Genomic DNA, 25,999 nt, shown 5'->3' on the forward strand with positions numbered 1-25,999 from the left:
TTTTAAAAAAATCTTTACTAATCAGGCACTTGTGGAAAAACTTATCTTAAAAATTATTGGAAGTCAAAACAGTGAGAATTTCTTTTTTTTTTTAATAAAAAAATATAAAAGGTCCTCCTCACTTTCTATGGTACAACTTTATTATATACTATGTACACACTGTTCGTGTATGGCACTGGGGTTAACTCTGGAGAGCTGCTTACCAGCAAATTGTGTGTTTACTGTGGGAGTTTCCATTTGACAACACTGGTAACCGTAAGCACAAAAAAGGCATGCTAATCTTCCATAAGTAACAATGCAAATTCATGGTGAATGCGCAAGCTGGCTTTCTTATTTCCTTGCTAACCTGTAAAACTTAGCAAGAAAATAGTTACCACGAAAAAAATTGCTTTAAAGCAGTGGTATGTGAAATTGGCCCCTGAAGATAACTGTTTACATGAAACTTGTCTTCATAGGCATCTTCAGGCCTACAAGTTACAGTGCCAGGCACTTTTGCTGGTCCTATGGGATTTTGTTACTAGAGAGATAGATGTATTTAAAGGCAAAAGGGTGGATTTCACAAAGGTAGTCCTAATTTAGAACTAGTCCAAGGCAATGCTAAGAGATAGGACCAGTCCTAACTTAGGACCAATAACTCATCCTAGCTTAGGACTGGTCCTATCTCTTAGCATTGCCTAGGACTAGTCCTAAGTTAGGACTACCTTTGTGAAATTGACCCCTGGACACCTTCGTTAATTGTCAACGTCTCAAACAGCTTGAGCAAGTACTTTGTGAGTTCTACTGAAAGGTAAATCTCTCCTGTCATACACACCAAATATCTCCTTAATAAGCAGCAGTGCACATTAAGTACCTTCGTGGTTCAGCCATCGTAAAATTTCTTCCATTCAAATCAATGTGTTCCAAAAAGACGGATTGAGGGAAAAATAGTCTGTGCGTTTTGAATTTAAGTCTTAACTATGTGAGTATACAGGGAACAAGACCATCGGGGTTCTTCAATCTATCAAAAAATAACTCTGTACAGAAACTTTTAGTTTGATGTACACAAAACAAAGATAGACGCTAACTACATTCTACAGTCTAATCAATACATGTTTTTAAACATACAGTTGATGTACATGTAAGCCTAAAATAGTTAGTACTGACCCGTAGTCTAGTCCCTGCATCTTTGATAAGAAGCGCAACTTCCTGAAATGGAAAAAACTACTTCCCGGCGACTCTGTCGTTTTCCTCACAAGCTTTTGGAACCCGACTATTTTATAATATTTCAGCTGATTTGGGCTCAAATACTGGTGGGAAACAACTTAGTCGCAGCGCCATAAGAAAATCAAATCCCTGTACAGGCCTGTGTGCTTCGTTTTTAAAAGTGCAAGGGCACCCAGGCATTTTCTCTTTGGTAAAGGGCACCCTCTGGGGAAATCGTGAATTTCTACTGGTGCATTTCAAGAGCATCATCAAGGCCAGGGGGCATGGAAGCAATCACCTCAATTGCCTCCATGAAGTATCGGGCCTGTCTGTACTTTTGTGACATCTGTGTCCGCTTAAAGCCATTATACACTTTCGGTAAACAGTATTGTCCAAGTCCCACATTTCGTGTATCACAACTTTTATATAAAATAACAATCCTGTGGAAATTTAGGCTCAATCGGACATCGGAGTCGGGAGAAAATAACGGGAAAACCCACTCCTGTTTTCGCGCGTTTCGCCGTGTCATGACATGTGTTTATAACAAATCCGTAATTCTCGTTAACGAGAATTTATATTGTTTTACCGTTTTCTCAAAAAGTAAAGCATTTCATGGACTCATATTTCAAGAGAAGTCTTTCACCATTACCTTCTGTAAACCCTGTAAATTATTTGTAAATCTGTGAACTTTTTTTTTTTTTCCTGTACCGAAAGGGTCCAATGGCTTTAATAATCACACATCATAGGTTACCAGCCAACTTGAGAAATCCCAATGTCCACTTTGGTCACATTGTGTTTCGAATAATGTTTTCTTTGTAGTCTTTTTCATTCTGGGAAGTTACGCTCTCCACTGCACTTTTGTCATATTTTTACTTCGGTTAAATCTAGATCACACCCCTTGTTCCCCTCTCGTCCTTCCTGTGCGAGGAGATGGCCTGCAGCGCGATATTATTGTCATCTTCTGAGTCGATGGTCGAGGAGGAACGAAATGACCTCATGCTACCCGAGACGAAGGTCGGGTCAAAGATGAACTTGTAGATGAGCGATGCCAAGACGCCTCCGGCGACTGGACCGGCGAGATAAACCTGCGAAAATAAACAATGTAGATACAACTCAGTTAATGTTATAATACTGGGTTCATAAGTAGCACATTTTTACTACTGGACCGGTGAGATAAACATGAACAATGTGGGAACAGTTCAGTTATTGTAATAACAGTGGGTTCTTAAATAGCACACAGGTGTCCTAGTAGACTTGTGGACAAGACATTAATTGTACGTATGTATGTCAACGGTGATAGCAAAACAGGTGTCTTGCAACTACCTCAACCGACCGCTCCTCTACAAGAGACTACATGTATAATGCTCGAGACTACAGCAGTATCACGAGGTAGTTGCAAGAGAGCTGTTTCGCTATCACCACAACAGACATTAAACAGCTTGTCCATTATTCTCATGTTCTAGTAGTATACAATATTTGTTTTAGAACACCCCAACAGACTACTTGTCATCTTCGTACACGTTACGTTCGTATGCACGCCGTATCACACGGCAAACGATGCACTATCACACGGCCGCCGTCTAAGTAAAACTAAGACATATCATGTGACGCATGGCGCTCTAAATCAAAGAAGAGGCAGAATATTTGTAAGGGGTGTTATAATATGTACTAGCTAAGCTAGATCAAGGAGCTTTAGATTATGGTTATCCATGTTCATTAGGCTTACAAAGACCAATCCTCAAACTTGCTAAGCATACAACCCAAAGCTGCTTATACTAGAACCAAGGGGTTAATCCAACTTGGTACCATAATATGCATCCTATCCATCGCTGATTATGATTCCCATTTACACATGTGTTATGACCGGAACAATTAATTTTAATATGGATATTAGTGCTGGGCGAATAGTGAAATTTTGTTATTCGGATACCGCTGGCCAACTATCCGAAATTAACCGGATATTCGAATAGTTTTTTCGCCGCTAGAGGGCGCTGTTTAAAAAAAAAAAGGTTTTTTTGCCGCTAGAGGGCGCTGTTCGTTTGTGAATGAGATCTTTTGGGCGGATTGATATTAGTTTTAGACAGTGTCACTCGGTTCATTCATAAAAATGACCGGATCTAATTTAAAGATGGCGATTTGCTTTTTCTTTTGATCGTGATTGACTCTACGTGAAGGAAAACTTTTGTAATCTTTGAACAAATTACGTCAGAAATGTCATTGTTTTAACTCTTCACGGAGGTGAGCATAGTTAAATACTTAATATATGCTGTTTTATGCTGTCTTAATAGAAGTTTCATAAGGATTCAGACAAAACATTCATATCAGTTGTCGCCCGACGTCCGCGGATATTCGGATATTAAAGAATATCCGGTTACTCGGTTGTAATTACAGAATTATCCGGTTTGTAAATAGGTATTCGCGCCCTATGCGGATATCCGGATAAGAAAAAAAAGGCATTCGCGGTTACGGATAGGAAAACCTATTCGCCATTAACCGGATATTCGAATAATTCGCCCAGGCCTAATGGATATTGATAATTTCTTTCAAATTTATAATTTTGCATAATTTAAAGGCAGTGGACACATTGGTAATTACTCAAAATAATTATTAGCATAAAACCTTAACGAGTAATGGGGAGAGGTTGGTAGTATAAAACAATGTGAGAAACGGCTCCTTCGGAAGTGACATAGTTTTCGAAAAAGAAGTAATTTTTCTGCGAATTTGATTTCAGATTTAGCATATGCATAGTGTTGAGATACACCAAGTGAGAAGACTGGTCTTTGACAATTACCAATAGTGTCCAGTGTCTTTAATGCTTTTTTGATCATTACAGATATGAAATAGCAATTAACAACCTTATGGTAAGTTCAACCTATGAAATTGCCCCACTCATCAAGGCCTTATCACTTCATCCAAACCTGCCTTTTGATAACTTTTACTGTCGGCAAAACTAATTCCTACTTTTGTCACTCTGCCAAAAGCCATAACATGAAGACTATAAACTTTTAAATGGAATGGTTGTTCATAAATCAATGCTGTGGAAATATTTCGTTTCTGCACCACTGACAACATAAAGTAAATTTTCAGGTCATAGTTTGTAAAAGGTGAAAGTACTTTCAAGTTTAAACTGTTTTGGTGAAAAACACTAATCCATGCTCCACGGAGTATGCAACCATGTGAACAATTCCCACGGGCAACTTCATAAACAGAGTAGGCAATTAACATTTTAAAAGGTAATCAACTTCAAGGGATAGTTGAGAAATTTTATTGGTGCAAATTTTTGCACTCTCCAAATTTTGTGTTGTATCCCGCTCTCTTCAATTTATCCCTTTTCTCCTCTGAGTTTCTGTAATTCTATGTTTTCTCCCTTGCAGCCCTTATTAACCTAGAGTGGCTTTTTGCCTTGTTTTGGGCGAACTTGAAAAAAAAACTTAAAAAGAAATTGCTGTTGTGTAACCCAAAATTATTTAGACTTTACCAAGTCAGTTTCCCTTGTGGTAATGAATTAAACCACTGAATGTCAGTCTGTGGTTGACAGCAGTGCTTTATAAAGTGTTCAATCTTTAACAAAACTATTAAGCTACATGTATGTACTATTTACCTCAAGAAGGACCGGCCAGCCTTCAGATTTTCCGAGGACAACCGCAGAACTGAGCGACCTGGCAGGATTCATGCTAGCACCGGTGAACTCGTACTGAAATAAAAAGAAAGATCGAAAAAATGTAACAAACCAATTTGAAATTTTGCATTTTGGGGTAAAATCTAGACCACTAGGTTTGTATATTGTATTGCACCCTTAACAACAGTAGTACATGTAGCTGTACAATGTTGCTGTAGGTTTGAATAAGGCCTTACATCAATTGTCAAGTGTATCGTTGCACACCTTTTTGCCAACAGAGGGCGCTAGCGCAGAAACTTCATGTCATTTTTCTATTGAGCACACCAGATCAGTCGCGTAGCAAGTGTAGCACATTGCACGCCCAAGCTGGTCTCTGCATTCTTATGTGTAAATCACTGATAGTCAATAACTGATCAATCTATATTGAATCCAAATTAATGAGTCTTTGAGCAATTTCATCAAAGATGTTTCACTTGACCTTGGGCATTTTTTACTATTGGCTAAAATATACTTACTCCCCATAACGTATTTGTGAGGTAGGCCAGGCCGATGGGCAGAGCAACGAGCTTGGAGGCGAACCTGGTGGCCTCGATGGACGACACAAACGTAAACACAAAGAGAAACGTCATGAGAAACTCCAGCCCCATTGCCTGATGGGATGTGATCTGGGAGGTGACCATCGTGCTGCCCATGTTTCCCACGACCGACGTTGGCAAGAAACTGCAAGAAGAAAAGAATACGAATAGAAATATAAACTTAATATTCTGTATCCCTGACATGCCTGATCTACGTATGCAAAATTAACATCCCCTATTAAACCATTGCGGTACCCACTGCTAAAACATAGGATTCTAGTTGGCTCTAGCTACCAAGCAATTTCGTTGGTCTAGTTGGTAAGACACTACTCTAGCATTGCAAAGGACATTCCTGACATTGGTTCAAATCCCACCAGAGTAATATGCCTGTGATTGTTTCCATAGACCTCGGGAAAAAAACATGTACTGTGTATTCAGTGCTAATACACATCGGTGTAAGGGTAAAATCAAAACTAATATGCTTTATCCTCAAATGAAATTTAACATCCTATTTATTAAGAATAGAAGTGTTATGATATAGAAAGGTTTGCGGTAACACCATGTAATGACTATCTCTAATGAGTTGGGGGTGGTTCTGAAAAGAACCGTTGGTTTCAACTAGACGTTTCGATCAGTATGCTCAATATGCTCTGATCGTCCTCTGGAGGAACCCCCCCCAAAAAAAAAAAAGTGTTTATGGTTTCTTACTTGTGGCAGGTCATGGCTAGGCATTCTAGCCAGGTTAAACACACTTCAAAAACTCAAACTGTAAGACCCTTTTAATGCCACCCTAAACAAAATTTGAGAGAAAAATAACTTGTGAATAAAAAAAGGGGAGAAAGCCCAAACTTTATGCAACTTTATTACAGACAGCTCATCTTCGTTCTTTACGAGCTGATAAGAATTCCTTTTTACATTGTACAAGCTTCATCCATATTTACGAACGCAAACTCTGCAAAAACAAATTTGTCTACAATGTTAAGATGTCTTGCTAGTTTGGAAAACATTAGGTGGAATCCTGACACAGTTTTCCCGCTTCAGAAATTTGTTAAGAACGCAAATACCCTGCACAGTTATGGACAAACATAAAAATAAAAATAAATTTAAACCTTAGGTTGGAAAACATTGTGTGCAATTCTGACACAAGTTTTCCGCACTTGAAACGCCTTGTTGATGGTCGCCTGGTGCGCCAGTGAACTTGAGATTCCATGAATGCTTGACATGGAATCTCCAATAACCTCTGACCCACTGCTGCATTCTAACTCAAGCACAGCCCAGCTGCAGTGTTTTACCAATGTGTAATGTATACATCGTACTCAAAGAAGTCAGCTAGGGCTCGTGTTGAGTCCACGTAAGACTGGAGGGCTTGTAATATGTACATTGTGGAAGCTCAAAAATGTTTAGGCTACTGAACCAGAATTTATTTTATAAGACTAGCATCAAAAGAAGTCGAACAAGTACTCTGAGAAGATCGATCTTATTTGTCTTAAAATGTACTTCGATAATCAACAGATTTGAAAGATATACAGTACATGTATCTGTTATCAGACTCATAATAGTAAACTACAGCGTACTTGTTTCTTTACAATGAAGAAGCTTAAATCATTAGTGATTTGAAAAACACAAGACCACCGGTTTTGCTTGGCTATGAGTTTACTGGCCTGATGTTATGATCACTGGCCTCAGTCAGGCCTTCACAGTCCAGTGTTAATTTCGAGCCCTGGGTACAATGGACCCTTCCCGTGAAATATGCTAATCACATTCACGCATGCGTACAGACCCTGTTGGTTGGCAAACGCCATAGAGTTGTGCACTAAGCAGACGCGCAATCACATCACGCACCCATTAGCCGTGTACAAAACAGCGTAATGTTCCCTCATTTTGCCAACCAAAATGTTAGTGCGCATGCGCTATGTGCAATTAACATATTTCATGTGAAGGGTCTATCATAGAGCAAGGACTAGTGAAGGACCACAATCATTTGCTGCCAATATATGTTTGAGGTCGTTTAGACACAGTACTTCAGTCAGTTTAACTCATGGTTCAACCCGATCGAGTTCAACTCTGTGTGTCTGAACGGTACTTAAGTTAGAGCAAGTACAGTTCAACCCACAACAGATAGACGGTCCAGCGAGGGGGTTTATCTTTTAACACTGTGTGTGGACAGAATAAAAAAGACCACATCCGGTTTAACTCACAACAGACGACCCATTGACCTCCATAATCATTACGTAAACACACGGTGACCAATGAACAGGACAATAAACTGGATGTTAGAGTAACGGGGTGGCGTTTGCTTTTGAAACCAAAGATAAACCAAATCGGGTTTAACTCAGTGCTGTCTGAACGCAAGGGGAACAACTTTTTACAACCAACTCGTAAGTTAAACCGGTTTGGGTCTGACATATGTAGTACGCTGTCTGAACATCCCCTACATGTACATAGAGTTTTTCACCAATCGTCCATGAAACAGTACCAGTGAACAATTTCCCTTATACATATATAGCCGAGAAAAATGCTATGCAAAATGTATCCAGTTGCTACTCAAGATCATCATTCACTACTCAATACCAGTCAGTGTGCATAAATCTTTTTCAGTCAAAATATTTTGCTATGCAAAAAAAAATAAATACTGGATGAAATCATTCCCTGAGTAACCAAAGAGTCTATTATAAGATTAAATGTCAATTATCATCACTAATGTGTGGATGCTTGGGTCAAAAGAAATAAATGAAAATCAACTTTGTTTTTATTTGAAAAAAAAATTTAAAAAAATAAAACCGCTTGCCAAGACTCCTGATAAACTACATGTTGTAGTAGAATGTTGTTTGTTTAAAAAAACTAAAAAAACAAATACATTGGAAACTACTGATGTTGGGAACCTTGGATCTAAAATATCTGGATCATTTAAAGTACATGTGTAATATGTACATGTGTTACGTTGTTCATGTAAGCCTACACAGCCCTGATACTTCACAGAGGCAACGAAGGCGACTGCCTCCGTGTCCCCTGGTCATGCCTTGGTGCCATTGAAATGCACCAGTACAAATTTGCAATTTCCTTAGGGTGCCCTAGCTATACCAAGAAGAAAATGCCTTGGTGCCCTTGCCCTTTCAAAAACGAAGCATACAGCCCTGCCTTCATTTGATGCATGTACAATTAAGATGATATTATAAAACCAATAAATATTTAAAAACTGAAATTTAGGGTAGGTGGGTCCAAAAAACAACAACTTTTTTGAAAGGCCCCTAAATCAAAACAACTGATCTTATCTTGAAAAAAAAACGTGGAAGGCCTATTCATTAGGAAAAAATGTCAAGTGCATAAATCTCTACTGATTCAATCAATGCAAGTCGCAATCCGGCACGTGAGGTCAGCCATCATAAACTCTGTGAAGAGCACAGGGGGCGAGTCGGTAATAAATCTTCAACTTGTAAAAGAACTGGAATTTATAGCGGCTTAAATATTATATGTGGGCTAAGGGCAGCTTTGAGGCATTGCATGGTGAGGTATCAATATTGGTTTGCGGTAACACCATAGTGTGTATCTACTTGCCAAGTTGATTATGTTCTTTTAAGAACTTGTGTCTGCTTGGTATACTAACGCAGAGTAGATTTTTCTGAGTTCAGGAGACTTCTCAGTTCTGAAAAGAACTGTCCTTCTTTGTAACTACTACCTGTAGCGGCCGAAGGTAGAAAATCGGCCCAGACTAGTTTTAGCTTGTAAAAGTAGATCGAGGGGACTTCTCATTATTAGCTTCACTTAACACTACGACTAGCTTGCTCTAGTCATCGCCAACTAGCTTGCTCTAGTCATCGTCAGTAGACTGAAGATGTAGGGCCTAAATTAGACTTTTAAAATGTTGACCTTCCCTGCACACTCAAAACATTTTTTTTTTTAAGTTTCCAATAACTTGTCTGTCAACATAAGTGACAATTCATGTTTAGTTTTGTCCAGTGAACTTGTGAAATGGTTTTGCAAGGTGTAATGAGTAATGCAATTTTGTAATATTTTTAAGTGATGGTCAGCCGAGTAGATCGTTTGAATGCAAGAGTCTTTATATATATACAAAATCTGTCCATCGGCTTAAAATCTTCACCATTAACCTCTCGTTTTTCTCAAGTTCCCATCAGTTACAGACTGACAAATGCAAGAAGGTCGTAAGAACAGCATTTCATATTAAATTCTACCCCATAAATCCTCATTTTTCTTTAAATTTTGTTTACCAAAGATAACATTTTTCAGCAATTTTGGGTTTCTCTTCTTTTTTCCTCTTCTTTTTTGAAATTGAAAACTTAAATTAATTTTTCCGTTATTCCTTTTGACCCAACCACCCACAATTTTGAATGACCCTGCTAAAAAAGGAGGTCAATTTTCAGAGTGGATTATTTTCTTAAAACTTAATACTTTTCCTGTGTCAGGAACTGTTTGTTATTTCGTTTTTATAATACTCTGAAATCAAAGTACGTGAACTTGGCTTAAAATGATATTATCACGTTTCTAAAAACTTGCCTCTCAGCAAAAAACAACAAACCCAGAAACTTAATTTGTTGATTTCCTGACAAAACAAGTTTACTTCCACTAGGCCAAGACTTTCCAGAGGTACAGTATTTACTATTTTGATCAACCCCTTACTTTTTAAAGCTCCAGGCATAATTATGACCTCCTGTGATCCCAAACGGCATCACTCATGCAGTCACAACACAAAAGGTATCAAGCAGGATTGTCAAATGCTAACGTGAATTTCATATTAAATTCTAACCCCAAAACTCAAATTTTTTCTGAAATTATTTTACTTAAAATGCCATTTTCCCTGGCCTACCCTTTCCAGAAGGTATTTTGATCATAAAACCTCTTTTTTTTTCCAAACCCCTTTTTCGAAGCTCCAGGCATTATGACCTCCTGTGATCCCTTAACAGCATCACTCATGCAGTCACAACACAAAAGGTATCAAGCAGGGTTGTCAACTCCAATGTGGATTTCTCCCTCAAGGCAGGTTTTGCCAAAGCTTGCTCTGTAGGAATTTCTGGCGTAATGCTTCTGATTAGCGTATTATGAATGCCATGCGTTGGTAGTGTGCTACTGATGTTGGTGTGCGCTGGACCCTATTAAAAAAGCACGCGGCCAACATGATAATTGTCAAAGACCAGTATCCGCACTTTGTACTTGTCACTGTACACGTATGACCCAATTAATAGTAAAACCTGTGAAACTTTAGGCTCAAAGTTTTATGGGGCTCTTATTAAAGGAGTGTTTTTTATAGTGTAAGTACATGGCCGAGCGGTTAAGAGCACCGAATTCAAACTCTGGTGTTTCTGATCAGCAGAGTGTGGGTTCGAATCCCCAGCCGTGACACTTGTGTCCTTAAGCAAGACACTTCACCATTGCTTCGTCCTTCGGATGGGACGTTAAACCGTTGGTCCCATGTGTTGTGTAACGCATGTAAAAGAACCCAGTGCACTTATCGAAAAGAGAAGGGGTTCGCCCCGGTGTTCCTGGTCCGATCGGCAGCAAATTGCGCCACAGCACCTTGTAAAACATTACATGGTGCTATAAGAATTAGGTCTCATAATTCAAAAACAGTCCCACATCTTGCAGGAAATACTGTGTTACAGCGCCAGGAGCGTCACTGAGTGACGGACATGTGCGCTATATAAGAAGCCACAATTATTATTATTATTATTATTATTATGTGATAGGATTTCTTACAATCCTCATAACCTATTTTGATTATTTTGTAACAATACATACACATAAATTGTACATGTTTCTAATATTTTTTCTTTAATAATAATGTAATAATAATAATAACGAAAACTCTCAAGGCGCTTCACAGAGAAACAATTTGAAAATCATTAAGGCCAAAAAAAAACACTAATCTTAGTAATTAATCGTTAACAAACCTACAAAATTCAAAAACAGCAATACAATTATAAAAACACACTAAAAAGTCTAAAAATGATCCATCCCTAAAACCTAAACCGGCCAGAAGCAGTTCTAAGCAAACAAATTCATATTTTTAATATTTAATACAAATGTCACGAACACCTTGTACGTGTACATCTGAATGCAGTCTTCCCAAACTGACTAATTGTAAAGGAAGAATAAACATACCATTGCATGCATTGTACAAACACTGCATTGTGGACAATATCCATGTAGACTCCCAAGAATTAATAGGCATACACCATACACACGTGCGCCTTTCATATAAACGAGCAATGTGTGCGGTCGGCAAGTGTGTAGGCCTACAGCTTTAAAAGGGCCACACTTTTTAACAAAACCAATCTAGCATGACCATACATACATGTACTGTTCTGCGATACATTGTACCCCATAGGCCTAATGTTACGTTTTGTCATTTATTGCACTTTTTGTTGAGGTTTTTTTACCATCGTTTTATTTTAGTCTTGCATAGATTACTCAATGAAAATGTCACCGCACCAACCACAATGTTACTTTTTCTGCTCAACAATAACTTTATGAGCAACACCTGTATGTTAATGAGACGACCTCACTCTAAGGTCACAAGATGTCTCCCGCAGATAAGATAAGATCCCCCCCTCTATTTGAACTGCAGTGGAACTCACGTTCACAATCACACACACGTTCACAATCACACAAGCCTGTTTACCAAGCTTGCAATCTCCACCATCGCCCTTGAAGTATTACATTGTATGCACACTGACAGTTCGCTGTTTGGGTTAGAGTTTACTCTATCTAGTCAAATAAACAATGACTGTCAATTATGGGTAGGGTGGACACAAAAAAAACATGGCAGGCAAAAATAGAACTACCATGAACCATAGCCTATAGACATTTAGTTAAAAACACACGGTCTGTGAATATGTATATATGTAACTTAAGGCCCTTTTGCGAGCCATGGCTTCGGCTTTCGTCTCCAGCCATGCCCTCTTGAGCTCCACTGTATTTTTGAAATACTTTTGGTTTGGGGCTTGGTTCCATTTTTTGAAGCCAGAGACGAAAGCTCAAAATCTATATTTGCTTCTGAACCAATAGATAAACTGAATAAGTGAACTTACATTGTAATGACTATACCTACAAGCCTGATGAAACACAGTAAAACAAAAGGGTGCTTGTTACAAACGTATGTCATACATACATATTTTTTATAACAGTGGGATGGGTGGTTTTTAACAGCGGGGTGGGTATTAGGGGACATTCTTTATGGCAGGACGGCGTTGTAGAGGTGCTGGTCACCTGTTCCTCCTCGCCACTCACTGGCTTCGGGGTATTTTTTAGCTATTTTGCTTCTTTGTTTCTTATCGATTTGTATATTTGTATTTTTATACCAGTTTTAAGTCTAATAAAAGTAAAACAATGTGTACGTCCAGAAACCCCTGCAACCATTACTCAACCAAAAGTGTTCAAGGTTATTACACACAGGACTAACTTAAAGGAACACGTTGCCTTGGATCGGACGAGTTGGTCTATAAAAAAGCTTTTTTAACCGTTTGTTATAAAAAGCATATGGTTGGAAAGATGTTTTAAAAGTAGAATACAATGATCCACACAAGTTTGCCTCGAAATTGCGTGGTTTTCCTTTTACTGTGCGAACTAACACGGTCGGCCATTTATGGGAGTCAAAAATTTGACTCCCATAAATGGCTGACTATGTTAGTCGACGAGGTAAAAGGAAAACCGTACAATTTCGAGGCATGTTTGTGTGGATCATTGTATTCTACTTTTACAGCATCTTTCTACCTATATACATTTTATAACAAACGCTTTTCAAAGACCAACTCGACCGATCCAAGGCAACGTGTTCCTTTAAACAGGACCTACACATTATGGCTTTAAATGTCCCATCTGTACACAAAGCAAGTACAATTGTGTCTTCTTTCCCAAGGACACAATTAAGGCCAAGATCAGGACTCGAACCCACACTCTGTTGATCAGAAACACCAGAGCTGGAGCTCGGTGACTTTAAACTGCTCTGCCACAACACCACATTGTCATAATTGGTCTTTAATTGACAGCAAAGATAATTTTGATGCAAATTTCAATGAAGCCTGCCTTTAAACACCTGTTACAAATGTAGAGGTATTGCAAATATACCGCTCACTGTAACCACACAATAGATATCGGCAGAAAAGTCTTAAAAGATATTTCCAGAATGTGATCTGACTTTCCTTGTTCAACTGGTGTTTTTCCAAAAGATCTCACAACCAAATCAAGGCCACTGCAAGAATTGTCAACAACCACACTTTTTCTATGGCTCGTGGATAGGCCTCGATGTGTACGTGCCTGCTTGAACACACACTAAAACGAAACAACGTCACGGTTAGACGGTTTTGAATTTGACATTTTTCAACGATTAATAGAGTTTAATCATCCGAACAAGGCACACTTCAAAACTACACAAACTTTGTTGATGCGCGCTTCAGTTTCCATTGTACAATGTATGTAAACAAAAAATTACTGTAAACACGCCTATTAACACAATGGATTTTGAGTGCATTTTAAAAGTGCAAGTAGAATGCTAAAGGAAGGTTTAGTTTGGTTATCACTCTAAAAATGGATGGCAAATGCAATCAAAACTTTGGTTAGATTTGATTAGCCTCTACAGCAGCTTACGATAGTATAGGGCATTTTGAGAAACATTTCACTGCAATGTAATGTGGATTGTGGTTAGGTAAAAAGATCACTTTTCATGCCCAAAGAAACTGTCTCTGAGAAGTATCACTGGCAGTAACGCTTCTGAGATTAGTAGATTTGAAACTTTGCATGGTGGAGATAAGATATAGAAGAGTTTGCGGTAACACCATGTAATAATCTCTAAATGAGTTGGGGTGGTTCTGAAAAGAACCGTTGGTTTAACTCGACGTTTCGATCAGTAAGCTCTGATCGTCTTCTGGAGAATTCTTCTGAGATTGTGTATTCCTACTTGGGATTGCTCTTCCTGTGTGGACATCTGCTCCGAATGGTCAGCAATGTCTCAAAAACACAACCACCTTCCAGGCCGAGGACAAGATACATGTACACTTTCCCCGTATCACCTGAAAATGTCCCAGGCAACTTTGTTTAAAATAAATTGCCTCATTAGAACTTTAAAGGCGATGGCAATATTCAATCAATCAGTAAAACATTTATTTCCACATTCACATCACATGGAGGCATCATCCTAAAAGCCGAGGCTTGTGGCGGATGTGCCCGTTACAAGATTACAGAACAAAACAGGTAAACGGCACTAAATAGACAAATAAATAAATACATACCACTACGGTAGATAACTACACAAAGGTTTAACCATGGTTAAACAATGTAAATATAACTATGAAGCAGAACATGTATGTGAAGTAAACAAAGGGACAGCAATTAAACAAACAATACAAATTAGAAAACATAGACGAGTAAGTAGGTAGGTAATTAAGTAACGGCTAAGCCAACTACCAGTATAAAAAAGCAAATCGATCAATTATGTTGGGAATTTAGTAAAAACGTTTTTAGTCGGTATTTAAACGAGCTAATTGAGGGGCAATTAGTAATTGGTGGTAGAAGATTCTTCCAGTTTTTTTGGTCCAGTGAAAGAAATTGTGAGTTGGGAAAGAGTTGATCTAAATAGGGAAACATGTTATATTGGTAAATGCTCAAAGTAATTGTTAGCATAGGCCTTCATACTACGTAAAGTACATTGTAAAAACTTACTTGGGTATTGAGCAATAGAGAGCTGTTGTTAGTACAAAACATTGTGAGAAACGACTCCCTCTGAAGTAAAATACATTCAGTTTTTGAGAAAGAAGTAATTTCTCACTTAAATATTTGACTTGAAATTGAGACCTCAGCCGAGCTCTCAAATTCAAGCATCCGAAAGCACACAACTTGTGCGACAAAGGTGTTTTTTCTTTGATATTCTCTCGCAGCTTCGATGACCAATTGAGCTAACATTTTCACAGGTTTGTTATTTTATGCATACATGTACATCTATGAGATTCATTGTACACCAGGTGAGAAAACTGGTCTTTGACAAATACCAAAGGTGTCACTGTCCAGTGCCTTTAAAATACTGTTTGAATAAAGCCTAACAATTATTTTGTTTAAAGCTGCATCAGCTCAATTAATCATTTATACTTCCCGGTCGGTGTCAACTCTTTTGTTTTGGTTTACTTGTTACTTTTTCTCTTTCAGTTTGCCAAAATGTGTATTTCATTGTCCATGACACAATGCTTTCGATTGTATTTACTCAAAAACTCGGCATTGATTCACCATCTGGAGAGCTTGGTGGAAAAATCATTTCAACATCTGGACTTGTTTTCATAAAGCTGTAATAAATCAGGATGTACTTTTGTAATGTACATAATGTACAATGTAATACCAAATGTACAATAGCTTGTGTTTTAGGCATTTCCTTGGCTAAGTAACTGTCAGAAATGGCTCTCCACTACATGTTCAGTAGGCCTACATGTACATTACAGTCTACAACGATCTTTATTGGCTGACAGTCTCCAACCGCTGCAATTTCATCTTTTAGAGGGCAAGGCTATTCTCATCTAAACCTGTAAGATGTGTGAGAAAACTTTTGATCAGGGCACAAAGGCTAATACAAAAGAGGCCATTACGCCCCCTGTATTGCCTGGTCTGACCTTTAAACCTGTTCAGTGTGCGGGAAACTTGCTAAGGGGCACCAAGGCTTAAGACAAAAGAGGCCATAGCCCCCATGTATTATTGCCTGGTCTGATATATTTATAAACCTGAAAGTGTACAGGAAACTTTCTAAGGGGCACCAAGGCTTAAGACAAAAGAGGCCATAGCCCCAGGCTGTATTATTGCCTGGTCTGATCTATTTATAAACCTGAAGGTGTACAGGAAACTTTCTAAGGGGCACCAAGGCTTAAGACAAAAGAGGCCATAGCCCCAGGCTGTATTATTGCCTGGTCTGATATATTTATAAACCTGAAGGTGTACGGGAAACTTTCTAAGGGGCACCAAGGCTAAGACAAAAGAGGCCATAGCCCCAGGCTGTATTATTGCCTGGTCTGATATATTTATAAACCTGAAGGTGTACGGGAAACTTTCTAAGGGGCACCAAGGCTTAAGACAAAAGAGGCCAGGGCATCCGTGGACTCCTGTCTTATATCGACAGCCCCCGATTTCACGAAACTCATCACAAGTAGCGATGCATCGTAGGGTTTGCGATGCGCCGCAGACCTATAAGACACTACGCGGCTGCGACGAGTTCGCAACTTACGACGTGTAACCGGTCGCAACTTGCACTTGCGACGCGTCGCAGCGCTTCGTGAAATCGGGGGCTGGTCTAACTGAAATACTCATAGGAGATTCGTGTAGTCAATAGATTCTCACCCACACAAGTTTGTACACACTCGGCCACTATAGTATTCCTTTGAAGCTGACGCCAACATTTGCAAGGCTTTTGTTTAAAATCTAATCCATAATAATCCGCCAGGCATTTTCTTTTTATAATGCATTCCACAACTCGTAACTAAAGTGACAGGCGTCTGTTATTGTTTTGTCCAAAAATCTTCCAAAAGCGCCACTGGGGCATCTTTGTTTAATTGTTGTCCAGGGCCGCATAAACTCACAATTCTTTTTACAATAAAAGAGGATGGTGCCGTTCCCATGGCTATCCATACCTCCATACCTCTGAGAGTGAGCGCAGGGGGTTCGTTTTTTGGCATCGGTCCGTCGCCACATCTGTCAGTAATCACAGCTTGACCCACACTTCGCCCTGCGTCACACGATAGCTGACCTACCATCATGTTCAGGGTCACGAGTGTCGCATGTGGCTGGAATACACAGGACTGGGGTGAGGGGGAGCTTTGTAGCATCAAGGTCTAAGGACAATAGGCCAAATCATATAGACCTGTATTTTGTGTTTGCATTAATTGGGCAACACGTGCGCTTGATATAGACTACTAATCCGTGAAAAAACACACACAATGATTTGATCTATTTATACAGTGTATAGCGTAATTGTTTGATTATAATACTGTATGCAGTGTACACCATGGATCAATTTCAATAGAAACTGGCAAGGTCCAGTGTCAGAGACCTTTCAGGAATACTTTTTTGGTTCAATGGTAAATTGAAACTTGCAAAAAAAAACACATAAAATACAAAATAAGTTATATCATTATTAATCATGAATCATACGGACAAGGAATTTTTTTTACAATAAGCATGAGGAAAGCCTGGGACACAGTCTTTCAACAAGTCTGAGAGAAGCTGCGTCGTTGGCTGGGTTCAAACGACTCCTCAAGATGCTTTTGTTCCAAGAACCATCCTAATTCGCTCCCTTTTTCTTCCGTTATCTTTTGGCTTGTCGTTGGTCCTTTTTTGTTTGCTTTTGTTCTTGTGTTGCCCTCCCTATGTAGGTGATCTGTTCTTTGTTATAGCGCCGTATACACTGTTAATGCTTTGTATTATTATTATTATGAATGCAAGTTGCATCAAGGATGCTTACGGGCCACCAGGGCCACCCATTCCTAACGTATTACAACCTGTAGCACCACTCCATGTCCACTTCCCACGGACAATAATCATTCTCTCCCTGTCCCCATGCTCAATGTTGACTGTAACACGCGAAGACCGTGCAATCTGAACCAACAATGAAAGGGGGCAGGCAGGGAGGGGGGCCCAACGAGATATGGCCGCGATTGTAGCTCTAGACGCCTACTGCATGGCGTCATAATTCTTACCCAAAATGAGGTTATGGACGCACGTCCCCCATCACTTGCAGTGCCTGCGCCCATCGCCTCGTTTTGAGTTACACTGTAGCACTGTGACGTACATGTACCTCATGCATAAATTATTAAGAGAGGCATGTACTTAAACTACATTTGTAAGCGAATGGAAACATCACCAGTTTAGCATTCTCCAAAAGAAATGAAAAAGTTTAATCTTTTGCGACCACGCCAGCTCTTTTCAGAGCCAACACTCCTCTCCTAAAAGAGATTACACCCGTGGTTGTACCAGCAAGTTTACATCCTAAATTGTCTGCATTACCCACAGCACGCCAAGCGTCGAACATCAATCATTTTGCTGTTTAATGTTCAATACAATACAAAAATGTTGTGGATCATTCATTCAAATTCATTTCCTGCAGAGGAAATAAGTCGAGGTACATGTAAATTTCAAGAACCAGGCCTTGGCGGGTTTAAACCACTAGTTGAAAACCGATTCAACACTTTGATTCCCATTCATAAATACTATTTCGGTCAAAAAACATCAACACTTTTGGGTCAAAAGTAAAATAAATGCAAAAATTATAATTGTTCAATGATTTCTTTCAACACAACACCCCTCCAGCTATGAAATGGTAAGGCCCTTGGGTAAACTAGGGAATGCTGTGCGCATCGCTGCCCGCACGTATCGCGTGATGTGGCACAACTGTCCCGGCCGTTGCTCTCGACCAATAGGAATGAAGAAACTTATAAGCACAGGTGCAAGCTCGCGTGTCACGCCCATGTTTCAATACTTTTTACTGGTCATAAACAAAGGTTTCTACACACCCACGTGACGCACTCTTCACCAATAGGAATCGCGAAACTGTCTGAGGTATATTGTATTTATGAATGGCTTATTATGCAAAAGGGCCTTAATGTATTTGTAGTTGGTTTTACAATGTATGTTTTGTTTGGCCTTCCTCAAGTTCCTCCTTAATACTCTATATTGCACAAAATACTTTTAAAATCTAGTTCATAGAGTCACAATTTTTGGTGCCAGGACTCTTCAAAAACATAATTTTCTACGAAACAGTTATAACAAAACAAAAATACAGTTAAAGGCAGTGGACACTATTGGTAATTGTATAAGACTAGCATTCACAGTTGGTGTATCTCAACATATGCATAAAATAACAAACCTGTGAAATTTGAGCTCAATCGGTCATCGAAGTTGCGAGATAATAATGAAAGAAAAATAACCCTTGTCACACGAAGTTGTGTGCGTTTAGATGGTTGATTTCGAGACCTCAAGTTCTAAATCTGAGGTCTCAAAATCAAATTCGTGGAAAATTACTTCTTTCTCGAAAACTATGGCACTTCAGAGGGAGCCGTTTCTCACAATGTTTTATACCATCAACCTCTCCCCATTACTCGACACCAAGAAAGTTTTTTTTGCCAACAATTATTTTGAGTAACTACCAATAGTGTCCACTGCCTTTAAGTAGTAGCCAAGCTACTAAATTGGGGGTTTAAAACAATGTTAACAACCTTTTGTGGTCAAATCAACAATTTGTCTGAGCATCTTTGCAGGCACTACTACATCATGAAGACATATTGCGAGAATGCGAGTAGAGAAAAATGCAAATCTAACAAATTGTGTCACTTTTATCAGTGAGGAAGGATTAATGTTGTTTCAAAAGCTAATTTCAATATATAAAACAAATATAAATTATTATGGTTAAATTTTAAGTGGGAACATTGATGTAATGCAAGTGTATCTCGGTTTTTTTCTCTTTTTTTTTTCTATCATACTACAATGTTAGACAGCTCTGAAATTGGCACCATGCATGTCTGAAAAAATTGGAGGGAAAACAACATGTGGTCTGCCTGTTCATAAATCAAAACACTATATTGGTTTTAAATTGATCGGCATGATTCAATTGTTTTTGTTTGGCTGATTGCCAAGAGCTGTTGAGATTCTTCCTTGCATTATAGTGTATTGTGATTTTATTTCTCTTTGTCTTGAAAGTCTAGGATTCGGGTACTTTTCAAAATGTCCACAGATTGACATTAAACTTACAGGGTATGAAGACAATGATAGTGGGTCATTCCATGTCAAATCAACCAGTGGTACCCAGGTGACCCCCTCAGATTTTGATGAAACTTCATCAGAATGATTGGATGTGGCTCAACGGAACACTAGAAAGCTTCCCTTCAAACATTACTGACTGAGGTTGTGTAGTTTTTGAGAAATGAGTAAAACAAGTCGCAAAACAATTTTCGTCTCAGGAAGACAAACATTATTTTAGCAAGTAAAATCCAATTAACCAATTATGATATTATACCAAAACCATAGCATAACTGGTTAATACGTTTTTACATGCTAAAACTGAGACGAAAATTATTTGTTTTACTCATTTCTCAAAAACTACAGCACCTCAGTAAGTTAAATTTCAAGGGAAGCTTTCTACTATCATAATCTTCAAACTGTGTAATTTTAATGTAAATCTGTGGACAATGTGTTTTGTTAGGAAAAAGTACATTGATGTACATGTAGACCCTTTTAAATGCATCTTGCTTTTTTTTTTGCAAAATTTATTCTATACAAAAAATTATTTTTAATATAGGCCTATCATGTAAATGCAGGGTATGCATCTTTCCTTGTAAGGACACTGGACACGTTTGGTAATTGTCAAAGACAAGTCTTCCCACTTGGTGTATCTCAACATAATAATAATAATAATAATACACAGTTATTATACAGCGCTTCACACAAAAAAGCCTTGAAGCGCTTTACAAGAGAAAACAAGTAAGGACCCACTCTATATCTCATGCATGAAATAACAAACCTGTGAAAATTTATGCTCAATTAGTAGTCAAAGTGGCGATAGAATATTGGAAGAAAAAACATCCTTGTCGCACAAGTTGTGTGCTTTCAGATGCCTTGAATTTGAGACCTCAATGCAGATTTTTCAGAGAGAAATCACATCTTTCTAAAAAACTATGTTACTTCAGAGGAAGCCGTTTCTCACAATGTTTTATACTATCAACAGCTCTCCGTTACTCGTTACCAAGTAACTTTTTATGCTAAAAATTATTTTGAATAATTACCAATAGTGTCCTGCCAGCTCCTTTACTTTTAAAGCCATTGGACACATTTGGATCAGAAAAATAATAATAAATCACAGATTTACAAATAACTTACAGGGTTTACAGATGGTGAAAGACTTCTCTTGAAATATTATTCCATGAAATGCTTTACTTAAAAAAAAAAAACATATGTCATGTAGGCCTGGGTGAATTATTCGAATATCCGGTTAATGGCGAATAGGTTTTCTTATCCGTAACCTCGAATGCCTTTTTTTTCCTAACCGGATATCCGCGAATACCTATTTACAAACTGGATAATTCTGTAATTACAACCGAGTAACCGGATATTCTTTAATATCCGAATATCCGCGGACGTCGGGCGACAACTGATATGAATTGTTTTGTCTGAATCCTTATGAAACTTCTATTAAGACAGCATAAATCAGCATATATTAAGTATTTAACTATGCTCACCTCCGTGAAGAGTTAAAACAATGACATTTCTGACGTAATTTGTTCAAAGATTACAAAAGTTTTCCTTCACGTAGAGTCAATCACGATCAAAAGAAAAAGCAAATCGCCATCTTTAAATTAGATCCGGTCATTTTTATGAATGAACCAAGTGACACTGTCTAAAATTAATTTTTTTTTTTAAATAGCGCCCTCTAGCGGCAAAAAAACTATTCGAATATCTGGTTTAATTTCGGATAGTTGGCCAGCGGTATCCGAATAACAAAATTTCACTTTTCGCCCAGCACTAATGTCATGACACCACGAAACGTACGGAAACAAGGGTGGGTTTTCCCGTTATTTTCTCCCGACTCCGATGACTGATTAAGCCTAAATTTTCACAGGTTTGTTATTTTATTCAGTTGTGATATTACAAAGTGTGGGCCTTTGAAAAATACTGTTTCCCTAAAGTGTCCAATGGCTTTACAGGGAGAAGGCTTTTAAAAAAAAGTGAGGACAATGAATCAATGAGGCCATCACTTATTCAGCACAGACTACAATTGATGTCAACAAGGCACTGATAGTTAATAGTTTGACTTACCCCTTTAGAAGAAGAACGGCAGTCGCAGCACCTAGGAACTGAGCTGCTATGTAGAACAACCCTTGTATGATACCAGTATGTCTGATGAGCATGAACGCTGCAGTGACTGCTGGGTTTAAATGTGCTCCGCTGATGTGCTCAAAACAGTGTACCAATGTCACCACTGCAAATCAAAATGATTAAGAAATCCACAGTCAAGATTCAACAGTCAGAGTTAACAATAAATAGAATTGAAAAAATCCATTTATGTTTTTTAAAAACCTCATAAATTCAACCCCCTTGACGAGAACCAGAGGTTCAACAAAAAGGTGGTGGGGTGGGGGGTTCCCAATATTAGTACACCCAGGCAATAAATAAAATTGAAAAAATCCATTTATATTTTTTTAAACCTTTTTAATAAATTCAACCTCCTCGTCCAGAACCAGAGGTTCAACAAAAAGGTGTGGGGGGGTACCCAATTACAGAGTCTTTCAGAAACAACCTGGGTCCAATTTCATTAGAGCTGCTAATCACAAAAATTTGCTAAGCATGACATTTCTTCCTTGATAAAAACAGGATTACAAACCAAATTTGAATTTGTTGCATATTCTCTCTGTTACTGGTATTCAACTGTTGTTTGCATTCTGAAAATCACGTGGAAATTTGGTTGGTAATCCTGTTTTTCTCAAGGAAGAAATTTCATGCTAAGCAAATTTGTATGCTTAGCAGCTCATGAAATTGGGCCCTGCACTTTCTCTTTCATTCAGGACCAGTTAATCAGAAGGGTTTACCCTCCTGTACCCTTCCTGAGCCCACTTCCCTAACTTAATATTAGCATATTAATGCCACAAACCGCACTAAGCCCAATACAACCCGTTCTTGCCTTGAGGGATCAATTCAATGCAATAATTTCAAGCTGGCGAGTTTATGGACTTATTGTCAATGAATGTTTCCACAAGGTTAGCTTTTATACTCCTGACCGTAAACGACTTTAAACAAAAATAGTATAGAAAATACTCCCCGCTGGATTGAACAGCGGGTGTACTGAATGGCTTTATCAAATTCATCAAAGTGCATTAACAGGTCTTTGTAAAGTAAAAGTGCGAGCCTACCTACTTGATCTGAGTGAAATGTGGAGTACATGTTTTATTTTATTTTATAATAGCGGTTGAACAGTTTGAATATTGGGAAAACAAATAAAACGGGACAAATATTTAAATGGGACTGTGTACGTACACTTTGTAGTCCTAACAATTTGATTCCAGTGAGTTTCCTAATGGGGGCAATTTTACACTGGATCACACAGGCTAGATGCCAGTTGTTTTAGAATCGGGGCAGTAAATAAAACTTGTTAGCAATTCTTGTCTTCAAAATCAGACTACTTTTTTCATATTTCATACTAACTACTTCGAATTTGGGTAACAGCGTCACGGCCGAGCAGTCTAATGCACTAAATTCAGGTTCTGGTGGCCAGTGGGCCGAGTCATCACAATAGACCTTTATCACGCTGTCACCATCTTCATGATCTTGGTCATGTTCTCTGTTTCCATTAACAGTAATGAATGCTAACATTCATTGCGCATGGCATCTGACTATTATTTCGTCCAGCCTCAGTTTGGTTACAATGAGTTGGAATGGAATAAAATCACACCGTGAAAAAGGTCTATACACTGTGGTTGGATGGTTTGTTGTAAGCAGCCGAGTTTGCAGGTCAGTTTATTCTGTAGTGCGATTATGTAACTGTCAACCTCCAATGTATCGCACCTACTAATTCTGTTGACTAATGATTGAGTTAAATAAAAACAGAGAAAAATTAAATAATCAGGAACACATTTTCTAGACCCAGTAAAAGTAAGGTGTTGCACTCTTTTATTTTCCAATTTTGACATTCCGGTTGTACTACATGTACGTATACGACAGCCAGTTACCCAGAATAGATGTCAAAAACAAATGAACACAATTAAATTAAAGGATAACATTGCAGTACACTACAGCCCCCTAGTTCTGTAGTTAATGGTTCATAGTTAAATTGTATGTTTTTTAATTCTTACCGGTTTGTCAAAAACAGTAATTTTAATAAGAGTAGACATACCTCCAAAGTTTTTAGAATTTGAATTTTGGTCAATTGATTGATACAATAATGTTTTAATAAAGTCCCCCCTGTTGCTGCAGATACACTCTGTCTTGTAAAAGGGTGTTTACACATGTCATTGTCAATGTGGTCAAATGTGTTAACTTAAGAATAAAACTTTACAAATTAAATCCCATTCTCGGAATCCCAACACTCAATCAGCATCACAACCAGTCGAGTTAAAAAAGGAGGCTTCTTAACATTCATGACATTACACATGTTAACGTCACATTGAATCTTGTTATTGTTCAATAACTGGATAAAGTTATTGTACAAGTTATGTTTTCTGAGGAATATATTAATTAGCACATTTTGTATTGATTGATGTCGGCATGAAATAAAAGTATCTATCTGAAATGAATAAAAAAGGTCCCGTGTGAGTGGTGAGCCTTCTAACTAATAATAATATGTCTAAGAAAATTAGAGAAATACTGACTTGGACCATCATGGAGGTAGAATTAGAGAATTTGATATGTACGTCCATGATTCAACTATCATCAATCATAAATCATCATATTTGATTATCAACCAAGTTCATATAACAACACTCTGCTGACTAAATGAATTAGACTACTCAAATTTGAAATAGACAGCATAAACTTACCTGCACAACCAAGTGTCAAGCCTAGTCTGACAACATCTACCCCAATTGTTGAGTCCCACTGTAAATCCACCATGCATGCCACCACCATGAAGAAGAACGTACCGATGCACTCAGCCACAACGCTCCGGCAGAACTCGGCCGAGCAATACCACCCCCGCTCGGTAGACTGTTTGCCCCCAGCACGGCGACGCGACGACGAGCCCGGAGTTGTATTCCGGTTGGACGTTGTCGAACTTCGTAAATCGTACGAAGTGTGGGCCATTTTTTTCGTGGGAATAAATCGGTTGATCAAAACGTCAGTGTCAACTCCTGTTGAATCGGATCCCTCCTTACACCAAATCACTCACTGGATCAAAAGAATTATCTCCATGTTTTACTCTGAAAACAAGAAAGTTCATAACTTCTAGCAAGTGTATAGATGCCTAACTTCACACACTCTCACTATAGTGTGCAGCACATGCGATTATACGAAATAATGGACGGTTGGTTGCTTGCTACAGAATTTTGTGTATGTTTTGTGTACAAGATACATCCCATTGGAATTGCGCACACACGTTGATTGCATTGGCCTCCCATCCACCACACACACACTGTACTCTCATTGCATGACCGCCGTGTGTTTACGTATGAACTTTGAACTCAGTACCACATCGTTCACACACAATTATCGACCCCAAACATTGAAATGGCATCTCTTGCAATACAATGGGTTCGAGTATGAGTAGAACGCCCTCCTGTGCGATGGGCCTCAATTTTTACTACATGAATGAATGAAATAATATCGAAATAACTGAAGCTGAGTTTAAAATAATGCTGGTTTAAAAAAATGAAAGTGACAATTTTATTTGGTCACACATGTCCACTTACTTCTTTATTTTGTTCATTATCTCATATTTTTTTCGACCGGGCGCCATCACTACAGCAGTTAATTGGATCGCCATCCTCAACTAAAAACATGCTCAAAACGTTTCCTTATTTTTTTTAAGGATTCCCATACTATTTTAAATCGAAGCAGACAAAAATGGGGGGGGGGGGGGGCTAAACAAATTGCACTTTAGAATTTCCATCCTCAAAATTGTAAGGCCCCCTAAATGATTTTGTTTAGGGAAACCATGTCATTTCTC

At 38.4% G+C, this 25,999-nt stretch overlaps 1 protein-coding gene across 1 annotated transcript; it reads right to left on the bottom strand.

Moving 5' to 3' along the window:
* Positions 1 to 671: 671 nt before the first annotated feature.
* LOC139949768 (aquaporin AQPAe.a-like) lies at positions 672 to 25,465 on the bottom strand. Its single transcript, XM_071948303.1, has 5 exons — positions 24,876 to 25,465; positions 22,162 to 22,324; positions 5,317 to 5,521; positions 4,784 to 4,876; positions 672 to 2,267 (listed from the first exon to the last, which is right to left on the bottom strand). Exons 1-5 carry the CDS (start codon positions 25,135 to 25,137, stop codon positions 2,067 to 2,069), a joined length of 924 nt encoding a protein of 307 aa, XP_071804404.1. The 5' UTR covers positions 25,138 to 25,465; the 3' UTR covers positions 672 to 2,066.
* Positions 25,466 to 25,999: the final 534 nt, after the last annotated feature.

This window comes from Asterias amurensis, chromosome 17, assembly GCF_032118995.1.
Source record: "Asterias amurensis chromosome 17, ASM3211899v1".
In the NCBI taxonomy this organism is placed as follows: Eukaryota; Metazoa; Echinodermata; class Asteroidea; order Forcipulatida; family Asteriidae; genus Asterias; species Asterias amurensis.